This window comes from Aplysia californica, unplaced genomic scaffold, assembly GCF_000002075.1.
Source record: "Aplysia californica isolate F4 #8 unplaced genomic scaffold, AplCal3.0 scaffold00324, whole genome shotgun sequence".
Lineage (NCBI taxonomy): Eukaryota > Metazoa > Mollusca > Gastropoda > Aplysiida > Aplysiidae > Aplysia > Aplysia californica.
This window is the reverse complement of record NW_004797594.1, coordinates 299,982-317,337: the sequence shown is the minus strand read 5'-3', so window position 1 is coordinate 317,337 and position 17,356 is coordinate 299,982. Positions and strand designations below refer to the sequence as shown.

Sequence of the window (17,356 nt, the reverse complement as noted above, 5' to 3'; positions counted from 1 at the left end):
TTGTGTTTGTTACTCTCTTGTAACACCTCTAATCTTCAGCACTTAGTTATATGACCTTATTGTGTTGCAAGTGCCGTAAAACACTTACGAAAACTAATATTCTTTAATGCTGTGCCAGAAGGTTATTGTATGTGTGTGCTTCTCTTATCTCTGAATGTTTCACTTTTGTGCAGTCGAGGGCCTCAGATGAGCTTCAGGTCAAGGAATTGGAGCGACAGACAAAGAAAGAAAAAGAACGCGCAGACAAGTTGGAGAAAGAGCTACAGGAAATGAAGGTACGGAAGGTTTTGACGATGTTAGTGATGTGTATGTGAGGTGTCATGGTGAAATCAGGCGCTCGTCAAAATAATGAAACCAAAAGAAAATGGCATTTTCCGCCGGTTTGGCAATTTTTTATCAATTTTTTGTTTGTTTTTGGCTTAACACCATTGTTGTCCAATTATGAACACATTTCTGGGTGACTTTTACTTAAAAGCGTTGATTAAAGACCCAACAGCTGTAAATTTGCAGTTTCCAAGGACTCTCAAGATTTGGAAGTCACCAAACTTTGGCGGTTATTTTTGGCTATGTGACTGCAAAGTGTTAAGACTCTTATTGCTAAAACAAAACTAAAACCTAGTTGTCTCTTTCTTTCTCTACTTGTCTATAGTCTATGCCAACAGGAGCTAAAGCTAGGTGTATCTTTCTTTCTCTACTTGTCTATAGTCTCTGCCAACAGGAGCTAAAGCTAGTTGTATCTTTCTTTCTCTACTTGTCTATAGTCTATGCCAACAGGAGCTAAAGCTAGTTGTATCTTTCTTTCTCTACTTGTCTATAGTCTATACCAACAGGAACTAAAGCTAGGTGTATCTTTCTTTCTCTACTTGTCTATAGTCTATACCAACAGGAGCTAAAGCTAGGTGTATCTTTCTTTCTCTACTTGTCTATAGTCTCTGCCAACAGGAGCTAAAGCTAGTTGTATCTTTCTTTCTCTACTTGTCTGTAGTCTATACCAACAGGAGCTAAAGCTAGTTGTATTTCTCTTTCTCTACTTGTCTGTACCAACAGGAGCAGCTACAGTCCCATCAGAAGTCTGTGAGCGAGGCGGAGGAGGCTCAGATCTCCTACCTGGACCAGATTGAGGAGCTCACCTACAAGCTGACGCAGGCCGAGACCAAGGTCAAGACGTTCGAGTCCTCCAGATTGGAAGATGGAGCAAAGGTGTGTACTATTTAACCCTGTCCGTACGCCCTAGGGTCATTTTGTACCCCCTGGGTTGTATTCTTCACATTTTAAAATACTTCTAGTACAAAGATCTCTTTGAAACTTTCAGTATTTATCAAAAAATAATTTTGACAGACTGCTATTCAAAGCATACGGATCAGATTAACAAGTTAATTTCCTCTTTGAAAGTGGTGGCACAGAGTTGCCCAGGTCGTATGGATATGATACTAAAACACGACGAACAGATAGGATTAAGAAAAGATCAGAATAAGGTAATACTTATTTGTCTCATAGGGAAATTTTTTTTGGAGGCTATACAGGACTGTAAAAACACATGCAGGTATTCTAAGAAATTAAATTGTATATTGCTTTCATTAAAATTCAATATGAAAAGAAAAGTGCTTTAATATAAGCTAAAATTCATTGGCCTACTATATTTACACTCTACTGGAATGGGGAAATAAATATTGAGAGATGCAAAAAAATTAGGTCTAGATCTATACTCTCAAAACAAAATGCACCTCGCGAAATATCACTTCCGGATTTTTTTAAATTACAGAGACAGAAGCGTCGGCCAGTCGGCCTACAAAAGCGATCGGGGAAATAAAGAAATTTAGCATTTTGCAGCAAAACTGTCTCAAAAGTGAAAAAACCAAGGACGTCATGATCTGGAGAATATTTTAACGAATTTTTTGGCGAAAACCGCATGTTGATCGATGCAGCCATTAAAAAGCCTTTTGAATAGCAAAATTCGGCCACCGCAAATAGATAATAGAAGACCTTTACAGTTATTTGTACATATATAGATACTTGTATATATTTGAACTAGCAATACACGTTGATGTTTATTCAGACGGTAGCCTTATTCTAGACGGTAAAAAAACTTCTTTTATTGGTTCATCAGTCTGTATTTAACTAGTTTTGTGTCTTCGCACTTTTACAACTTGTGTTCCGTGTGCTCATGATCTTAGGTAGTTGTGAGTGTCGTAAAACTCTTACCAAACTTTAAAACTTTTTAAAGCATATGTGATTAATTTTCAAAGATAATCTTTACATGATAAAAAGGAGCTGCCTGGTACAATGTGGCATAGGTTTGTCTTACTTACGCCTGCTTGTAAGAAATGTTGACTTGTGCTCATGGTTGCCTTTTATTTTTAGCCTGTCAAATGAATTTTATCGACAGTTTAAAGGAGGCTGCCAACAGATAAGCCCTGTGTTGCTTTGTGACTTATTATGGTTAATTCCTGCGCACGTGTCGTTTAATTTTTGTTTAGCGTAACTGTGTGTAAATTGGTAAGTCGTAAAGTCTCGAAGTGGGTGGTTGGTGGGTGCTCTGGTGTGGTTTGCTTCTTCTTTCCTATCAAACGTCTATCATCTTTATCTCCCCTCCTTCTTTTTTGTGTTTGTTACTCTCTTGTAACACCTCTAACCTTCAACACTTGTATGACCTTATTGTGTTGCAAGTGCCGTAAAACACTTACTAAAGCTAGAACAAAAAGTGTCGAACATGATTTGCGGTTTACGTTCTTTACGTGATGTGTGATTGTTTCTTCTCTTGTACTTTTCCAGACGAGTCAAGTGAGCATCGAGCTGGTTGAGAAGGCGGAGCGCGTCAAAGAGCTGGAGGAAATGCTGGCCACCCAGCGCCAGGAAATGACGGCCATGACCCAGCAGCTGAGCGATGTGGTGAGCCGTTGTGTCATCATCGTCGTCTTTTGGGGTTTTTTTCTTCTTCTTGTGTGTGTCAGATTTTTCTGCTTGTCCTGCGTCTGTCAGATGGGAGTTGCTGTTCAAAATTCAAGTGACGGAAACTTTAGCGGTCTCAAAATTTTTGCTTGGGCATTTTGCGAGAAAAGTGTTTTTGAATTTGCTGAATTGTTTTGCAGTTTACATTTGTTAATCGTTCTAATTGTTCGCTTTCATGCACAAGCGGGCTGTCCCGACAAATGCTGTTTTGAGAAAATCAAAGGGTAACGTTTTTGCTCCTTGTTCAGTTTCTTCAAAAGACAAGGAAAGTTTTCTCTATAACCAAACAAATATACACGCCAATGAAACCAAACTTCTCCTATAGGTAGGGCTATGCCCACTTTTGGTGTAGGTCAAGATATCTGGATACCCCCGAAATCTGGGTTAGCCCGCTTGTCCTTAAAAAGCGACCAATTATGACCACTTGGGATCACAGGATAAATGTGATACCTTTTTGTGTTTGTTGAATAATTTATTTTTGGGGGGGTAAAAAAAAAAATGTGTTCAGCTAAGTTTTTTTTTGATAAGCAACCCCTTTTGGGCTGAAAGCAGGACAAGGACTGTGTTTTTTGTGTGTACCATTCATGTGTTCTTCAGACGTCATTGTGTTTGCTTCTCTCATATTTCGTCATCGGACGCACTCTTTCTGTTTTTATTTCGCGTCATTTCCATCGCTATTGCTTCCTGTTAGCACTGTCATCGTCTTCCACTTTTCATGGGTGTTAAGTTTTCAGTTGTCAAAATTTGTACAGGAGCCGATCGTGCTTTCTTGTATAACTTCACACCTTTCCTTCAAGCACTCCACGTGTCACACGCTTCGGCATTTTCTGCACTCTGTAAGGAGAGCTTCCGCGGAGGTTGACGTGCTGCTGTTTTGTCGTAGACGTATACGGCGTGCACACAGGGGCGATGTGTGGAGGAGGGTAGAAGTCACGCTGTCACCATTATTCTACGTGAACATACGTTAATGTCCACTTATTGTTCATACATCTATGTGAGATAGGATATAAATGTTCACTTATTGTGTTCGTACATCTATGTGAGACAGGATATAAATGTCCACTTATTGTTCATACATCTATGTGAGACAGGATATAAATGTCCACTTATTGTTCATACATCTATGTGAGATAGGATATAAATGTTCACTTATTGTGTTCGTACATCTATGTGAGACAGGATATAAATGTCCACTTATTGTTCATACATCTATGTGAGACAGGATATAAATGTTCACATATTGTGTTCGTACATCTATGTGAGATTGGGGTTGTCGGGGTTCCACATTTTTGTCATAGCTTGAGTCAGATGAATGCCTGATTTGTTTCTATCTTCTTGAAGTTGATGACGGGTGGGGGAGGGGGGGGGGGGGGGGGGGGCTCGGCTCTTTTCAATACTTGTTAGAAAGTTTAAAAGTTTATCTCTTTTTCATAACCTCGCAGCACAGAATTTTATTTTTATTGTGTAGAATCTCTTATTTATGCTTTTGATCACTTTCCCTTGCCCGGGAGCTAAGCTTAAAGTTCTTTTACCCTTGGGAATAAAGTTTGATGCTGAGAGACAAAAATAGAATCTCCCCAAAGCTTTTGTGGCGGCATGTGACAAGTGAGCTTCTTTAAAATCAGTAAAAATGTAAAGATAAAGTTTTATGATCTTGTTTCTTCACCAATGAGGATTCCCACAACTTGATGACCATGACCTGAATGTAGGCTTGTCCACATGTACATAGAAGGAGGGCTCTTGAATAATGGAAGCAGCTGACCGAATAAAGCCAGGCCTACATAGTTTTCTTTTGATGCTGTTTTAATCAGTGATAAGATGAGAAAAGATAAGATAATACTTTAAATTATGATCCCAGAGGGAAAGGTTTACGTACATTCCTTTGTAGTAGTTTGAATTATGCAGGGTCACATGTTTCTCCCACTTTTTGTCTTTTTTTCTTTTTCTTTCAGTACTCATTTTCTTACTTTGGATTTTTAGTTTTACGAAAGCACTAACACTGTTGTTGAGTACTCTTAAGGGTTAATGTCAGTAATTTGCGTCAGATTGTTGAGTACGCTTAAGGGTTAATGTCAGTAATTTGTGTCAGTTTGTTGAGTACACTTAAGGGTTAATGTCAGTAATTTGTGTCAGTTTGTTGAGTACACTTAAGGGTTAATGTCAGTAATTTGTGTCAGTTTGTTGAGTACACTTAAGGGTTAATGTCAGTAATTTGTGTCAGTTTTGATAGAAGGTTCTAGAAGTTCTAACTGTGAGCAGGGTCACAGTCTTCCCCTTTTGTTAACTAGCTTTTCTGATAGGAGAAGGGAGGAGGAAGCTTCTTGGCGCTCGTATGACCTCATGCAGTTGCGAGCGCCGTACAACCTTACGAAAACTAAAAACAACGTAGCTCGACAATATGTGAGGCAGCGTGGTGGAATCAGGCTCTCGTCAAAATAATCAAAGTGAAGAAACTTGAATTTTTCCGCAGGTTTATGAATTTTTATCAAATTTTTGTTTTTTGGCTCAACATCTTTCATGCCCATTAAAGAACTCATTTGCGTGTGGATTTTTCTTAAAAATTGATTAAAGGCACAAAAAATGTAAATTTTTAGTTACCATGGACTCTTAAGGTAAGGAACTCATCTCTGGCAGCCATTTTCTCACTAATTTTACCTCTGAAAACCGGTGACCTCTACCTCCTTGTTTCGCTAATATCTTGACTTGTATTCAAGATAAATGGATATTTTTTTCATCCAAGTAAAGACAAGTGAACATGCTATAAGATGATAACAATAACTCTACATGCCCAAAAATTGACGAGAGCCTGATTCCACCACGCTGCCTCACATTTACTTGAACGGAATCCATTGACTATAAGACCGCTAGTGCCAGCCACTGCAGTATGGTCCAGTATGTCAGGGTGGACAATCCAGATGACTAAATGTCCCCGTCTCTTATTTCTAGTGCAGTTTTCAATGAGGTTTGATGTTAGATAACATTAAGGCAAAGTAGCTATGAAAATCACCGAAAATCTAAAAATAGATATTGGGCAACTAAAATAAATGAAATCGGGTCTCCTTCTCCCCCGTGGATTGCCTTGTTGTGGGTGTATAAGACTTTCCGTAGTCCTTTTTGATGCACAACCAAGTCAGCTATTGCTCAATAAGTAAGTGTTATAGCTGTCAGCTGTGATGGAACAGGGAACGAGAAAATGACTTGAGAAGAAAAGGAACAGCAAGAAGATGAGAAAGGGGAGGGGGGGGGGGCATAGTCTTGTTCAGAGAGGGACGGGCACAACATTGGTGGCCAGAGAGAAAGCTGTCTATACTTGTCTGTCGTATTTTGTACTCGTAAAAGTTTGTTTTATGTATTCCTCGTCATTGTCACCCCTTATATGTTAACAGTGATCTTGATGAGTATGTTATGTATATTATTCTCAAATGTTAAAGCGCATGACTGCCTGTGTCGGAATGAAGAATATTAACCTAGATATAGCATTCACTAACTTGTCAACCCATTGGTATCTTGTCCTGTAGGAGTCAGCCACCGTGTGATATAGCGCTAGGCTATTGTATGTGGATGTGCATGGGGCTACTGCTCTTGTTCATTATGTTGTCTTTGCTGCCGGCGGCAGATCAGTAGACAGGGAAAAGTCTTGTGTGTTTCTGCGTATTCTCTCCGGACGTCTCCCCACAAAGGGTTCACCCGCTGGTCAAAGTTTGAGCTCGGTCACTCGCTGCTGTGAGTTTCAAGGTAGAGGTTTTTGACTGATGATGATGGTTCCACTCGCATCATGCAGGACAAGACTGCTGGCCACCAGGTTTTTCCTTTCCAATGGTTCAGTCTTGAAATCGGATTTCATTTTTTATAAATTTTCTCGACTCTCTGGTCTGTTTGCCCAAATTTCTTGTTGATAGATTGTTTTTCCTTTTGCAGTCCAGTGGCCATCTGAGTTCTAGCCCTTCGGCCTGCTTGGTGATAAATAGACAGACAGACAGATAGAAAGATAGATAGGCGGTGAGACCTTGCCTGAACCGGCTGTGTTGAAAGGGGCATGGAACCCATACCATGTCATGTTGTATTTGTTCTCAGCGTTCCCAAAGACTGTCAGACTTTGTCGATCTATTCTTCTAGTGGAGCATTTGTAGAGACTCACGTCTTGTTCTGTGGAGTGAACCAGAAGGCAGACAGGAGAGTTCCTTTTGGTTTTGTCACAGATGAGATACCCGTCCACTGAGAGAAAGGACAGTTTTTGACCCCCCCTGGCAGTGCTACTGACTAAAGTGTCTTTAGGCCATTATGCGCTGTAGAATTGTAAATGGGCTGATTCACCAACATGTCATGCTCATAACTGTGCCTGAACTGCAACAGGGAACTGCTGCTTTTTCTTTCCTAAGTGGCGGTCGTAGTTTTGTGTTCAATTTTAGCTCTCGTATCTTCTGAACTTTTTCTGTCCTGTCTTCACGTCCCTGACAAAAAGTCTACTTTTGGGATGTGGGATAAGTTACTAGAAGTGTGGGAAAGGGAGCGGAAGTGGTTGAGAGGACAATAGAAGATTTATAGTTTTCTGAAGTTTATTTTGAAAGTTTGAGCAAGACATTTTTTTTTTTTTCTTCCTTAATGTGAGAAACTAAAGTAAAGGGCAACCAGATTTTTTTGCATTTGAACAACACAAGTAGCTTTCTTCTTCTCTCTCAAGGAACGAGTTCCTGCCGTTGTTCTTTTTCGGCGTCCTTTCCGAAGGGGTTTTGTTTAAGGGAGCTAGTGTTTTGAATTGTATAAAGAGAGAGAGAGAGAGAGAGCAAATCATTTTTGTAGTTAGTGGGTGGTTGGCAGGTGCTCTGGTGTAGCTTGCTTTTTATTTCCTATCAAACATCTATCATCCTTATCTCCTCTCCTTCTTTTTTTTATGTTTGTTACTCTCTTGTAACACCTCTAAAAAATCTTCTGGCGCTCTTATGACCTTATGCAGTTGCGAGCGCCGTAAAACCTCTGCTAAAACAAATTTTTGTGGTTTGTCGGGGTGGTTTCTTCAGGTTTTGTGAAGTGATTTCTCCTCCATTTCATCATGTATTAGTAGGTCGCCACAGCTCTATTATGACTATCTCAGCACCTGAATGAATGTCTGAATTGTTGTCATTGTAGAAAGAGGATCTCTGCACAGGGTGCTGGTTTTTCTGCTCTTTGCTGGGACAGGGCAGGGCAAAACTGAGAGTGTGTAGTTGAAAAAAGTCATTGGTAGAGGCAGGAACTTTGTGTTATGTTTTGTTTTGTATCTCTCATCTCTTCATCTGTCACTCACGTTTCTTCACATCTCTGACGACAAGCCTTTGATATCCTCATAACTGGTGTCCCCCCCCTCCCCTCCCCCTCCTCCCCCTGCCCCTCTGGCTCTGCGGCTCTGTATCGCCTTCCTCTCTCCCGCCTGCCTGCCGCCCGCACCGTTGCCACGGCGACTTCAGACACAGGGGCTGCTGGATCTGCAGAAAGTTCTAGCGGGCGTGACTTAAGGCATTCCGCAGTCAGCTCTCTCCACCCCCTCCACCTTCACCTCCACCACCACCCCCACCACTGGCGGGTCCTCACATACAACCCCCAAATGTCCCCCCCACTCACCCACCCGCCCGCCATCACCTCCACCCTTCCTCCTCCCCATCCATCCCTCTCCCTCCCCACCAGTCCTCCCTTACCTCCCTCATGAAGATTCTCAGTGAGGAGAGAGGGAAAGCGAGAGAGAGAGAGAGAGAGAGGGAGAGAGAGAGAAAAAGAAAGAGCCTCTCAAAGATGGGGGAGAAAAATTCCTTTTGAATGAAGGTAAGGGGCAGACCACACATTTTTGAGCTTTCATTAACTTTCTGTCCTCACCTCCACCCCCACCTTTTCTTGTCCCTTCCTTTGATCCCCTTGATTTATTATTCCATATACACCTAGTCGCTGTCTAACGGAGCTTCCCCTGTCTATTTTTAGACACCAGGTTCGGTTCCTACTCGATTAAGCAAAGCCTTCGTACAGCTGTACACATATACGCGAGCACAATATCCAAACAGGAGTAATTGAAAAAAACAACCTTGATTTACTTTTGGGAAAGTTTTTGCCTCTTGAAATAGAATTTTCTCGTTAGCAAACACGTGCTTCGGCTTCAAAGTTAAAAAAACTAACATCCAAATTTGTTTTTGAATCGGGTTCTCTGGTGTTTGCTGGCCTGGCCTTTTTAGTTGAGTCTCATTTGTTTGTTTGTTTGTTTGTTTTGCTTTTGTGTCCCAGTGACTTGTGCCCTCACCCACCGCCTAGCTAGCTGTGCACAGATCTTTTTGTATACCTGCAAGTTGTATCAATAGTCACCGCTGTTGAAGCATGGAGACATTTTTGAGGTCTTATCATTTGCATGCCCCCGCCACCCCACCATACTAACCACACCCATTGGTTTGTCTCTTCGGATCGCACCGTCGTGAAATATAGAAATGAGTAAAGGTTTTGAATCAAGTTTAGTAAGAGAACTTTGTCTGTCTGCAGAATTTTTGTGTAGGAATCGTAAATCAGAGTCGTAAATGACAGTTGTGCACTGTGAGAGTATGGGGGGGGAGGGGGGGGGAGGACGGACTGTGTTCTGGGGTGTTAGTTTTACGTGGAGGTGCTTCTGAGATAAATTGCCCTCTCTTTTGACTTCGCAAAACAGTTTGTTTTATCACTGTGTTCAGTGTATTTATGAAAAGTAGTGAGGGATGTGAATGGGGTGAGATGATCCTTCCTGGGCAGCCCAGAATTTATTTTAAAACGATTGCCTTTTTTTCCCCTCATTAAAAAAAATAACATTTAGTCATTTTAAAAAAATTGCTTTAGATTTTATTACTTAAAATACTACGGCTTCCAGATTTTTTTGGGGATATTACTAATGGAAAAATGTTGCATGCTGGCCTTATAGCTATCTATATTGGTTTATTTTCTGAACAACAAATGTGCACTTTTCATATTTTTCAGTCGAATTTTTATGTAAACTCTCCCCCCCCCCCCCTTGCAAAAAAAGCGCCTTTTACCTGCTCATGGAATGCAGATTTAAAACTCTTGTTTTTTCATGCTGTTGACTAAATAGTTGATATTTTTTTTATCAAATAGCAAAGAATTAGCTTGAAAAATGAAAATGTTTGAAAGGGTTGGGGGTTTTTTCCCCCTGTGCCCTCATATATGTATAGGTAACCATTGCTAATATTCTCAGTTGGCCTTGAGTGGTGGTTTCATTCTTGTCTCATTTCTTGTGAACACACTGAGATCAATGATGACACAAACCTTTGTCTATATGTGTCATTATGTGGTGGAATCAGGCGCGCGTCAATTTTGGCGCATTTAGTAGTTATTAATATCACCTTAAAGCTTATTTATTTTTCTTGCATTTGGCAAAAAAAAATACTCAACTTTCTAGAATGGAAGCCGAGATATTTGTCAAAGTTTGGTTACTTCCATAGGTTCAGAGTCCTTGGGAAATGAAAATTTACTTTTTTTTGTCTTTTAGTCAACGTTTTTCACTATAATCCACAACAAAATGTGTTGTTAAATAGACGTAAAAGGTGGTGAGCCACAAAACAGAAATGCTGTTTTCTTTGATTTCATTATTTTGACGAGAGCCTGGTTCCACCACGATGCCTCAAATATGGAGAATTTAACAGGGTTCGTACGGGTCTTGGAAAACTCTTGGAATGCTGTTTTTATTTTCATGGAAAACTTTGGGAAGTTGGCAAAAGTCTTGGAAAAACAAATTTTTAACTAGATCTATTGTAAAAATACTTCCTCAAAGATTAGAAGACGTCAACTTTAAGCATTCTGAAGTGTACCGTAATGTATTTTAACACACTGAGACTGAAAGAAAATTTTTTTGGGAATTAACACGTTATTTGTCTTGGAAAAAAGAAATCTGGTCTTGAAAACTCTTGGAAAAGTCTTGGGGGGAAAAATGTCCTGCTCAGTATGAACCCTGATTTAAAGAGATGAGACAATCTCAGTGGGGCATGCCTTTAAGAAGTATGGAACAGTGATTATGTTGTTGTTTTTGTAGGAAGAACAGTGATTATTATGTTGTTGTAGGAAGCAAACTAACAAGTTTGTCGTTGGATTCTGGGTACAACAGTAGTGAACTAAAAACTGTCAATTTGGTCATTGGAAGTAGGGATAATATTATTTTGGACTGAGGCTGCTGGTTTTGAATGACAGGTTGAAAATAAAGAGAAGGAACAGTTTTTTTTCTTTGGGCAGCTGTAATATAATCTTAGCGTGCACATCTGTACTAATTGTTTGTGAAGTTTGCTTGTTGGCTCAGTGATAGATGAAAGTTATGCGCATCGACGTTACGTGCATTGTGCCCCACCCCCCACCCTACTCCTCACTATTTTTCGACAACTAATCCTCACAGCCCTTCTGTGTCTGACCCTCTGGTCAATAAATCAAATTTTCTCTCTTTTGTTAATCAAATTTTCTCACTTCAGTTGGTAGTTGCTGGTTGGGGGGGGGTTACTTTTTTGTTGTCTGCTCTTTCTACTTCTTCTCTGTGTTTTCTGTAATTGTAGTCTGTCCCTGGGCAAATGTACCGACATCTGTGGTGTAGTGGTTGTGCCGTTCAGCAGACAGGCAGAAGACTTGAACTCGGTTCCCGTACGTGTCTCTCTGTGTTCTATCAAATGTGGCAGTTGTTGCATTGGTTTTTTCTCAGATTAGACTTGGCCAACTTTTCTTCTCGATAAAAGGACCCTGGGTTTGGGGTTTTTTTTAGCGAAGTTTAGGTATTAATGAGTACCTTGTGAATACTGAGGAATGTGAGAAATTTTGTTTAGTTTACGGTCAGTTTTTTTTTTACGGTCAGTTTCATCACAGGCCCGCAGAAGTTTGATTTGTTTGTTATTGAAGATACCCCATGTTCTAATTCGCTATCTGTGTGCTTTTCTCCTTATGAAGATGCTTTTTTATAAACATTATGTTTTACTTGAGCTGATTTATTCTCATGGATGTGTGGTCTTTCCCTTGCTCTTAGATGGAAATAATGATACTTTGCTCATTCTAAACCACTTTTGACCATCTTGTTGGCTTTTTAAAAACTTTTTTTTTCATATTTTGGAAAACAAAACGGCTTGCTTCACCTTGCCCTGCCTTGTCCAGTGATGCCCTACGGCTGACTTTCTTCCTCCTCCTCTCCCTCCTCTCCCTCCTCAGAATTTGCTCGTGTTGTTGTCTCAGCTTTTCTTTGGTTCTGTTTGAACTGAACAGTTTTGTTTTTTTTGTTCTTTTTGTTTTTTTGTTTTTTCAATTGACTTGCTTAACATAGATAGCATAATTTGCTCACACTTACAATATAATTTGCTCATAATCAGAAACACTTAGGCTCCTTATTATTCTTGTGTTCCTGCAACAAAAATATGAACACATGTCCATTATCTCAGGCAGGCAAACACATGCATTTACATTTGTGGATAATTACTGATGTTCAGATATCTACTTGCGAGACTTTTTTGGTTTTGGATGTTATTTTTTTCACCAACATACTGTTGAAGTTTGAATCTGAGAGGGTTCCAAAAAGGAGTGTCACTATTGTGTAAATTGTTTGGGTTAGGTACCCTACACGTCCAGGCTCCGAACGGCCGGTTCGGAAAGGAAAGGCAAACCTTGCGGCAGAACCTTAGATGTGGATGAAAAAACTGCTAGTAAAAAGTTAGAACGGGAGGCCGAGCCGGCGGCTTCAACATGTGGTTTTTGTGACTACAGTTCAGCACGTTCTTTCAACGACTGCCTTTTTGTGACGTCGCAAGCTTAGCCGGCTTATCTATTATCTTGTCACTGCCAATATCTTCTAAATGATTTTCCGCACATAAAATATCATATTTTTTAAACGAGCGACCCATTTTTAAGTCGAGGTCGGATGAGAATTTGTAGTTAAGGTAGTGAGAAACAAAGACCTGTGTTTGAATTAAGGTTTTGGTTTTTATTTCTTTCCTTTCTAGATTTTGTAAGTTTTTGTTGTTTAAGTAGTTGGGATCTGAGTTTGTAACATTAGTCATTGTTTGTTGAAACGGGTGTGGAGGAAGAAAGTCAGCTGTGATCACTCCGGGCTAGGCACCAGTTGGTGATATAATGCACTCGTCTTCTTGCTAAGGGGTGGAGTTTTTTCCCATCATAAAGTATCTGTGGGTGGTTGGCGGGTGCTCTGGTGTGGTTTGCTCCTTCTTTCCTATCAAACATCTATCGTTCTGATCTCTCATCCTTCTTTTTTGTGTTTGTTACTCTCTTGTAACACCTCTAATCTTCGGCACTTATATGACCTTATTGTGTTCTCTTAAACTCTTACCAAAACTAAACTATAGATTATCTCTCAGAGGTCTCTGGGGTTTTCGGGGGGGCGGGGGGAGGGATTGTAGGTTGTCACTCCGACTGTCATCTTTCATCGTGGTATTTATAGGTGAGATGAGAGGAACCACGGTGTTTTGCCTTCCTTTTTGAATCATTCTGTTGCTCGCTCGGTTCAAGTCTGCTTCCAGAGTCCAGAGATCTGTTTTCTGCTTGATAAATAACTCTCTGTTTTGATATGAAGTGTTCTGTGGTTTTTTAATACAGAATGACTATTTACTAAAAGTGACTATTTTAGAGTATTTGTGTGACGACGCGATGGAATCAGGCGTTTCCGGGCAAATGGAATTAATGATGTCATCTTGTAGCCTGTTTATTTGCCTTGCCTTTGATGAAAGAAATGTCCATATATCTTGAACAGAAGTCGAGATATTTGTGATTGAAGGAGGCCTGAAAGAGGTAGAATCAGTGAGAAATGGCCACCAAAGTTACAAGATTTTCATAGTTTGAGAGTCCTTGGAAACTTGAAAATTTACTTCTTTTTTTTTGTGCCTTTACTCACCGTTTTTCTGTTAAAATCCACACAGAAATGTGTTTTTAAATGGGCATAAAAATGGTTGAGCCAAAAAAACATATTGGAAAACAATTGCCCAAGTGCCAAAAAAATAGAAATTTCTTTGATTTCATGATTTTGACGAGCGCCTGATTTCACTACAATGCCTCACATTTACTCTTTGGGACTGTCCTGGACTGTATATATTAAAATTGACTGTTTTAGAGTGTTTACTGTAAGGGACTGTCCTTGGTAAAACAACGTGTGAAGGTTTGGAGCCCACTGTGGGGACTGTAGAGGCACAGGTTCACTTGGCACATTTTTTGTTTTTGTTTTTGTTTTTGTTTTTTTTTCGATTTGATCTCTGTAGTTTTGTCACATTTTTACCAGCACGAATTTGTCTTTCTTTACATTCCACCTTTTACCCGTATTATTTTTTCCCCCACAAAATTGTTATTCTTATGAACAAAGAATTTTGCACCCAGCTCTGTCGTTATATCTGTGGGAAATTCTGTTGGTGTATAAAACGGGCTCTGAAGGATGATAACTTGCCTTGACGTTCATTTATTGGACTTTGGTCGTATTTACACAAGCTTCTGTTTAACAATTGTAATAATGGCAAATTGAGCAATATATGGTGCGGAAATACTCATTTTTTACCGACCTGATTAGATTTAGGATCCATGAAAGCAGCAGCCATAGAGCTGTCTGAGTAGTAAAAGAGATGAAATGACCACTTTGCAGAACGATGCCAGATAAGATTTTTGCCAAAGTAAAGTTTTCTTTTTCAAGTAAAAAAAACAACAGGCGTACTCATATAGGAGTCTTGCAGTTGTGAGTCCCGTAAAACCTCTACTAAAACTCATATAGGAGTCTTGCAGTTGTGAGCCCCGTAAAACCTCTACTAAAACTCATATAGGAGTCTTGCAGTTGTGAGCGCCGTAAAACCTCTACTAAGACTCATATAGGAGTCTTGCAGTTGTGAGCGCCGTAAAACCTCTACTAAAACTCATATAGGAGTCTTGCAGTTGTGAGCCCCGTAAAACCTCTACTAAAACTCATATAGGAGTCTTGCAGTTGTGAGCCCCGTAAAACCTCTACTAAAACTCATATAGGAGTCTGTTTCAAAGGTAAGGGGAACATTTTTTAAAATTGCTTGCTCAAAGTTTTCACAAAATTTCCTTTGAGCATCTGGGAATGAGAATTAAAAACCTGAAGCACATATTTCTCCTTTCCGTTCAGCAATAATTGCTAATCCATTTTTTCTCTTGCTTCTATTTTCTTTTCATGATGGAACAAACAGAGAGACGAGTTGGTCACCCACAAAGAAAAAGCCAAGAGACAAGAGGACCATGTGCAAGGTAAGCTCCGTTCGTACCTACTGCAGGGAGGTTACTGAACACACAGTGCTACAAATGAAACAGAGAGAGAGAGAGAGAGAGAGAGAGATTTACAGAGCTGTGTGTTTCAACCTGTGAGACATACTAATGTCCTGTCTTGTTGTGTGTATGTGTGAGTGCACCTAACTTTTGTAAAGTCTACTGCCATTGTACACGACCAAGACAAATGTCTCCCTGCGAGATGACGAAAGATTGTTATTGTCATTGTCATTGCTGCTGCTTCTCTCATAGAGGAGGCCAGGCCTGTCTTCTTGTCTAGTGTGTTCAGGTTTTTGCAGCATGGAGTTTGAACTGTGGGTGGTTGGCGGGTGCTCTAGTGTGTTAGGGATTTTGCAGCATGGAGTTTGAACTGTGAGTGGTTGGCGGGTGCTCTAGTGTGTTAGGGATTTTGCAGCATGGAGTTTGTTTGAACTTTCTTTTCCCTCCTCCTGCCTTGTTGGGCCAAGCTGTTCTTGTTTTGAAAAGAGAGAGTGGGTGGTTGGCAGGTGCTCTGGTGTGGTTTGTTTCTTCTTTCCTATACTATCAAACATCTATCGTCTTTATCTCCCCTTTTTCTTTTTTATGTCTGTTACTCTCTTGTAACACCTCTTATTTTCTGGCGCTCATATGACCTTATGCAGTTGCGAGCGCCGTAAAACCTCTACTAAAACAAAGACTGACAAGCCCTGAATTAGGGTGGATGATAGATATCAGGGAGTGTCAGCCTCAGCATGGATGTGTTGGTTTCTTAGACTTTTGGATATCTTTAACAGACTGAACGTTTTCTCTGAGGAAAAGTGAAGAGTAGTGTTGTCCCATAAGGATTGAGTCTTAAAGATTATTTACTAAAGTGATAGCGGAAATGTAATTTATCCCCCCTTCCCTCCCCCAGTTGTGGATATATCTGACATTTTTGGCGGATTTCCTTATCAGCAAACTGCTTTCCCACTTATCCCCCTCTAGCTCCTCTGTTATTCATTCATGCCTTCATTCATTCTATAGAATAAGTTAGAGAATCTGCGTCATTCTCTGTTGTTTTTTAGGAAAATATGTGTCTTGATCTATCAGCAAAGATTCTTTCCTTTGCATTTGTAGTTGTCTGGTTGTTTTTTAGTTATTACTCTAAAGCGTTATATAGAATAATCATAATTGACTTTTATATTTGTTTATTTTTTTAAAAAGCATTGTCTAGAAACTACAGACGTGAGTCATTGTGTGCTGTGTGTTTGTGTAGCGTAGAGACTATCCCAACGTTTGGTAGATTAACTGTCAGTGCCGAGCGATATCACAAGGGACACGTGGATGGTTGGCGGGTGCTCTAGTGGGGTTTGTTCCTTCTTTCCTATCAAACATTTATCGTCTTTATCTCCCCTCCTTTTTTTTTTTGTGTTTGTTGCTCTCTTGTAACACCTCTGATCTTTGGCACTTATATGACCTTATTGTGTTGCAAATGCCGTAAAACTCTTACTAAAACTAAACAAGGGACACAAGAAGGACAGTTGGAATTCCCTGCTGGTGTGTTTGTTGTTTTCCCAGTAGCGTCTTTGTAACATCCTCAGTACTGCTCCTACTGTAACTATTGTCTTTTTACCGTGCAGTAATAGTGTAATCGACCTCTGACTGAAAATATAAGATTTTGTGTTGTTTTAGATTTATTAATGTGTTGGTGGTTGTTGTTTTGTTTTTTTAACACAAAGAATTTGAAGCCTTTTATAAATTGTCGAGTAAACCGGCTGTCTGTAGAGTAATGTGCTCTGGTGTGGTTTGCTCCTTCTTTCCTACCAAACATCCATCGTCCTGATCTCTCGTCGTCCTTTTGTATGTTTGTTACTCTCTTGTAACACCTCTAATCTTCGGCACTTATATGACCTAATTGTGTTGCAAGTGCCGTAAAACTCTTACTAAAACTAAATGCAACGGTGAGGCGCTTCCTAGTTGCGCTAGCAGATGTTAGCTAGATTCCTACTGGAGGAGGTTGTTTATCGAGTATCTTCTGCTTATCCGCTGACACGTCGTTTCTTGGTGGGTGGTTGGCGGGTGCTCTGGTATGGTTTACTTCTTCTTTCCTATCGAACATCTATTGTCCTTATCTCTCTTCCTTCTTTTTTGTGTAAGTTACTCTCTTGTAACACCTATTCTTTGGCGTTTATATGACTTTTTTGTGTTGCTA

The 17,356-nt window shown here is 40.1% G+C and overlaps 1 protein-coding gene across 1 annotated transcript in view; it reads left to right on the top strand.

Moving 5' to 3' along the window:
• LOC101851586 (CAP-Gly domain-containing linker protein 1) overlaps positions 1-17,356 on the top strand; it is a gene marked incomplete in the record, with an annotated part of 91,891 nt that overhangs the window by 30,166 nt on the left and 44,369 nt on the right. Inside the window, 4 exon segments of the mRNA XM_035970823.1 lie at positions 174-275; positions 1,048-1,200; positions 2,773-2,889; positions 15,111-15,168. Coding sequence (XP_035826716.1) covers positions 174-275; positions 1,048-1,200; positions 2,773-2,889; positions 15,111-15,168 — 430 coding nt within the window.